The sequence below is a fragment of the Acanthisitta chloris genome, unplaced genomic scaffold, assembly GCF_000695815.1.
Source record: "Acanthisitta chloris isolate BGI_N310 unplaced genomic scaffold, ASM69581v1 scaffold6058, whole genome shotgun sequence".
In the NCBI taxonomy this organism is placed as follows: domain Eukaryota; kingdom Metazoa; phylum Chordata; class Aves; order Passeriformes; family Acanthisittidae; genus Acanthisitta; species Acanthisitta chloris.
The window spans coordinates 22,827-28,826 of record NW_008687479.1 but is presented as its reverse complement, the minus strand read 5'-3'; the positions used below and the strand labels follow the sequence as shown (position 1 = coordinate 28,826).

The 6,000-nt window shown below is 41.4% G+C and overlaps 1 protein-coding gene across 1 annotated transcript in view; it reads left to right on the top strand.

The window, feature by feature from the left end:
* Positions 1-6,000, top strand: part of LOC103807846 (sodium channel protein type 5 subunit alpha-like) — a gene marked incomplete at its 3' end in the record, with an annotated part of 39,568 nt that overhangs the window by 13,999 nt on the left and 19,569 nt on the right. The window contains exon 2 of the mRNA XM_009080595.1: positions 24-87. Coding sequence (XP_009078843.1) covers positions 24-87 — 64 coding nt within the window. The remainder of the gene's footprint in view (positions 1-23; positions 88-6,000) is intronic.

The window sequence follows — 6,000 nt, the reverse complement described above, 5'->3', positions numbered from 1 at the left end:
CTCTTTCTGTCTTTCTGTTGCAGTGAACTACTTCATAAAAAATGGTACAGAAGATGTGTTACTGTGCGGCAACAGCACTGATGCTGGGTAAGTACTTGAAAAATATCTTCACTTCTGGTTTGGTTTTGTTGCCATTATTTTATTTTATTTTATTTTTTCCTACACTTTCCATTTGTTCTGTCCACTTCTCACCAGCATGAAGCAGATATTTCGATTTCCTTAAGTCAGGCATAATAGGAGAGAGGATAATGACAGTATTATGCATAGTAATACAGTTTTCTGAACTGCAGGGAAGAGAAGTTTGTGTGTGTCACTTATTCAGGTCTAAAATCTTCAGGGGCCTTATTACAGTTCTTTTTCAATACGTTTAAACTTCTTGGTAAAAGAATAGTGAAAACTAAGTAACATTTTGGCTGAGTGGAGAGTATTTTAAGGGAAATGAAACTGGAATGGAAACAGAAAAGCTGGAGGGATTTAGACTGGTAATGAATTCCTGGCTTTGGCAAAGGAAATAAACAAATCAACAATTGCTAGTCCCCAAAATAACAAGCTTTGGAGGTGGAAAGGTACTCAAGTTTGATTTGTGATCTACGTCTGTACTTGATATATTTGTAGACTGTGTGTGTTTCCTTTTCTTAGTGTATAGACAGTGAACAGATCCTGTGGTATACTAACACACTCTGCATAAAGGGCTTTATTTGCATCCTGTCATCTATAGATGCTAATGGGTACTCCTGCATCCAGTCCTCAGGGTCTAAGTGCACTGTCAAAGTGTGTGATTTTATTTGACAAGTTCTCATGATCTTGATGAAAATGAAAGGATTCAGATAGGATGGAGAGAGATGGAATCTTGTGTGGTCAGAGGAGATTATAAGGCATGCAAAGATTGTAGGCTATTAGGAATTGTAGGAAAAGGAAGAAAATACCTCAGACTGGTGGGATGTATGAGCACTTGAACCAGGGAGATGGGTGACCTAGGTTATGTGAGGGGAGGAGGTGAGATGATCTGCTTTTGGAGGGAGCTATTTTGAGTTAGTAGAACTAAATGTGGAGGACTGCAAAAAAAATGTAAGGTTTAACTTAGGAAGAACCTAATGAGAAAAAAAGGCATGTGTGTGCAGAGAGGCAGCAGGAAGATGAGGGGAAGATAAAATCTGAACTTGCTTGTGGACAGGAAGGCAAGAAAAGCCATGGGGTCCTGGGGAAAGAAGCTTTGTTTTCTGCTGCCACTGTCTGCATCTGTATTTACATAAGACAAAAGGAAAGCTCAGTGTCAGTTTTCCCTCTGCGGGTCTTGTGTGTCTGATCTCTGTTGCCAGCCTAAGTTGGACTGTAAGCTCCTTGGGCAGAGGGCCATGCTTTCCTCTTTGTTTGTTCCACAGGAGGTACAATGTCAGCATCCATTAATTAAGTTCTTTGTTGGTTGTAATACGTTGCATTTATCCAGGCTCAGGCAGGACTCCAAGACTATTGGGATGTTTCCCGGGGATCCCAGGATTTGGCAGTCTACATATTCTGGTGAACTTCAGCCTTTGTTAACCAATAGACAATAATATTGAGAAAAAAAATGTTCTGCCCAGCAACAATGCTGTGCACGTCATGAAATATTATACGTTGTTCTCACTGATGACCTGAACTGGGGTGGTGGAAGGCTGCTAAGGTCATGAGCAATGTTGAAAGAGTTGATTAGATTATAGGTGTTTGTGAAGCATAGTTTAGAGACTACTGCTTTGAAATTGTCCAAGTGGTGGAAAGTTAAATACCAATCCAATATCCATGGAGTATCTATATATTGGTAGCTCATATGGAGTTAAGGCTTGGGCTCTAGCAAGGTGTGGTAACAAACCCACTCTTACTTCCTTTCCTAGAAAGTCAATAAATTGCAATGTGTCGCAGAAAGAAAGCCATGACTGGAGGAAACCTCCGATGGAGGAACTATTCCCATGAGGGAGTCACAGACTGAAATAGCCAGGGGAGAAATTTCCAGCTCTTGAGTATAAGAAGAAGAAAATGCCACACGCACACCGAGTGTCCTTGTACTTGTTTTGACAAATACATCAAAACTGTCGGTGTTTGTGACATTAAGGGAAACCCACTTTCACTTTATGCCTCAGTTCTTTCTTCTTCAGCCTCTTGCTGTTTCAGTTATGTATTTATTTCCACTGGATGAGGTTTAGTTTTAAATGCCTAAAAATGAGGAATAAATATTCCTACTTATACTGGATTTTTTTAGCTAAGGACTAGCAAGTGTTGTCTCATCTGTTATATATTGCACAGAGTTACTGCCAGTAGTCCACTCTTGTTTAAAGACATGAAGGCAATTAGAAAGATGATCCTAAGGCCCCAGGGGATGTGCAAAGTGATGGATTCCCACCTATTAAGATAGAGACCACCATTTACTGTCTGATGTATCTAACAGATTGGATTGGTTTTCTCTTACCTTTCAATGATCAAAACGAAGGGCAAATGCATTCAATAGTAAAACAAAATTTGCATGTGTGGGACCTTCTGGGACAGGTTGCACCACAGGATGAGGGGAGGGAATTTAAGAGGAAGTAGGTGCATCAAACTGTGGTTTCCTCATTTATTAGTAATGAAATTAATGGCAAGTGAGAATGCTTAAATTGGGGACCCATCAAGGCATCAGGAAGGTGTGGTAAGGAAAGAGCTGCTAAGGCCAAGTCAGGCTGTTCATAGGATTTATGGAGCTTGCTTCTGTTCCCAATTTGGAGGTTGAATTCACTAGCCTCTGGGGTACACGGAGGACCTAAAGGAAATGCAGGGAAAGGGGTACACTGAAGACCTAAAGCAACTGCAGGGAAAGGCAGTGTCATGTGTGCGCTCCTGGAAGGATTTGTGGTTGGAGTGAGGGATAGCTGTGTTGTGGCCAGGATATTAAATCTCGAGGTAATTGACAAAGCCATTTTAGTGCATTTTTAAAAGCATGTTAATGACACTCTGAGGTTTGGCTGGTTGCTGTTATTATAGAAGAGTAAAGCAACAACAACAAAAAACCCTAAATAAATCTGCTATGGCAATTATTAGGTGATGAGACTCAGATGGTCTAATGTAAGAGCTTGTAGTGATGGAGACAGCAACCTGAGCTGGAGTAGCAAGACAAAATCAGCAGGGAAATGATCATCAGTGGATTCTATATCACAGACAACCTAATTATCTCCAAGGTGGGGGCTTTATTACATTACTAGGAGGGACTGTTTTCTGAACAAGCACCCAAGCTGCCAATAAAGCAGGAGGTAATGGATCTAGCTAATACTGATTCTATTTCAGGAGGGATTTGAATAGATGTATGTCACCCAGCATCAGTATACATGTCTCTAGTACTTGACCTGGCAGATTCAAGAAAAAAGTGTTCATGTTTTTAGATATGCTCAAGCAACCTCAAGAAGCTACTTTAAAAACCATACTGCAGAGATATGGTAGGAATGTTGGGGACATGGCATATTTCTTAGTTGGACAAGGGCTAATATGCCTGTGGGGTTTCCCATGTGATGCCTTGGAAACATTCTTCTTGATACATGAAATTTGATTTTTCTTCATTTAATCAAATAGAACTTTTGTGTTGCTTTTCATTTTGTTTATCCAACTGCATTTCCCCCCTTGATGTACTGCAAGAATTTGCTTTGCTTTTGCAAGGAACAGAGTACAATGGAAATAAGAAGTAATGTTTGGAGAAGGGAGAAAATCAAATTATTGTGATCAAAGATGCTCTTTGGCTCAAAGTGAATGCCAGTGACGTGTGCTGGTGTTTCACAACAAGCACATTCAGAGCACTACATTAATGGAAAAATCCTGTGCTCTGAGATATGTGTCACAGATTGGTCACTGCAAGCGGTGCTAGCCACAAGGCACTCAACAAAAAAAAGGTAATTAAAAAGTGTAGTGTATTTGCAGAATTGTTCGTGTTTCTAGATGTGTTTCAGGGATAAATTTGGTTGTTCTTTTGGATGTAGTTGCACTGGGAAATACCCAAGTTGTTTCTCTTTGCAGTTCCAGCTTCTTTTATTTGATTTGTTTAAAATAAATTGAGAAAGCTCAGATAGGCTGATTCCCAAAAGGATTACAAAGTCTGTAAGTTTGCTTTTCAATTTAATTCCCAGTATATAGCTTATCCCATTTTGAACACCTTGTTTTAGCCCTGAGAAATGTCCAGTAAAGATCTAGTACAATGATTAATAATTTGGAAGATCTTAGCTAGGAGCAGAAGAAGGTGAAAACTTCTCCATCCTTAGTGAAATCCAGTCTTAGCGTCAAGCAGACCATGATTTGCAAAGGCTGCAGAGCAGTGAGTGACATCAGGCAGCCTATACATCCTCTAATCAGGCATCATGGACCTTTGAAGGTGTCTGCCCTACTGTGTGAAAGTGACCTGTGAGTGCAAAATCACCACATATCCACAGAGGAGTACTCATGGTACCAAAGGGAAGGCCTGGGAAAGGGAGGGTAGTTGGTTGTGTTACTTTAGGGTGTGCTCAGGGATCTACAACAAAGCCAAGCCCAGCACTTGGTGCCTGACCCCAGACAATGGAACGTTGGCAACACCAGGCAAGAAATGAGGGACCCTCCAAAGGCACTGCCCTCAGGAGGAGATACTGACCTTGTCCCACTGTGAGATCCATTGAGGTATCCTGCTAGAGCACATCAGCAGTGTCTCTACCAAGCATTGCCCTGCTGCCATCACCAAACCACATCTCCCAGCAAGTGGGCTGTGGGAACCAATCCACGTCAGGCCACACCAACCCACTTCATGCCACACCAACCCACTTCATGTCACCCATGGCATTACAGCCTGTCCCTTCTCTGTGACTACTAACTATTCACTTTGAAAAGACGAGCAGTACTGCACAGTCCCCTGCTTCCCCACAAAGAGTTACAGGGACTGCAGCAGCTTGGAATTATCTTTCTGTGAGAAAGGAAGATAAATTTCATCTCAGCAGCATTTCTACATTTATCCTGTTGTAATTTCACAGGGATATTTTACTGCTGTGCTTAGACTGCTGTTTTTACTTCCCCTTCTGCCTGAAGGTTTGGTTGAGCAATAGAAACAGCAAGGAAATTTGTCCATTAGGAGAAAGAGACAAGATGCTGTCAATGTACAAAGTAAACAAGCACACACAAAGAGAAACTTAAATTTGGCCTTTTCACTTTTTCACTTCCAAGTGCAACAGAGAGCTGGCTTTTTTAAAAGTATACATGTTTTAAGTCAGTTGTGACCCCTTTGGATCTCCAGGTTGGGCTGCTTACTTTTTTTTTTTTCCCCTTTCACATGATATGTCCTGTGTATTCAGCTCATGGGCAGGAATAGTCTACAAGATCATACTGATGATGAAAGCACATTTGCATCATGTCTGTACTGATATTACCAAAAAGACTAGTGAACAGGAAGGAAAAGCAGCCTGTAAAGCTACTTCAGGAACAACAAGAAAGCACCTTTGGCAACTGCATCCTAGTAACTGTTGCTATAGAAACTTTAGCTACCTTTATTCTCACTATGACCTTGATTTTTCTTAACAGGATACATTAAAATAATGTACACTGTGGGGCAAGATTCTCTATGGTTTGGTAAATTCTGTCACTGAGCTTATTGCATATAAGGGATGAAGGAATGACCATGAGGTATAGTGCCCCTCAAAGTTTTTGTCTAAATTTGTGCTGCTTTGGAAGCAAACCAGTGAGAGACTCTAAGTCAGAAGTACAATTTAATAGGAAAAACAAAACAACAAATGTAACAGTACAAAAAGAAACCACTGACAGAGTCAGAAAGCAACCTGACACCCTGTCAGTCAGGGTGTTGGTAGCAGTCCAATGAAATGGTGGCTGCCAAAGGTCCAGTTGCAGCTCTTGTCCTCTGGGAGTGCAACAGGCAAAGGGCTCCCTGTGCTGGTCCAAACCCCAGATTATATCCAGGTGGGAGGGCTTGGCTTCCCCTCTTGGGGTGAAGCATCTCACAGTGGGAGATGTAACTCTATGCATGCCTGGGTC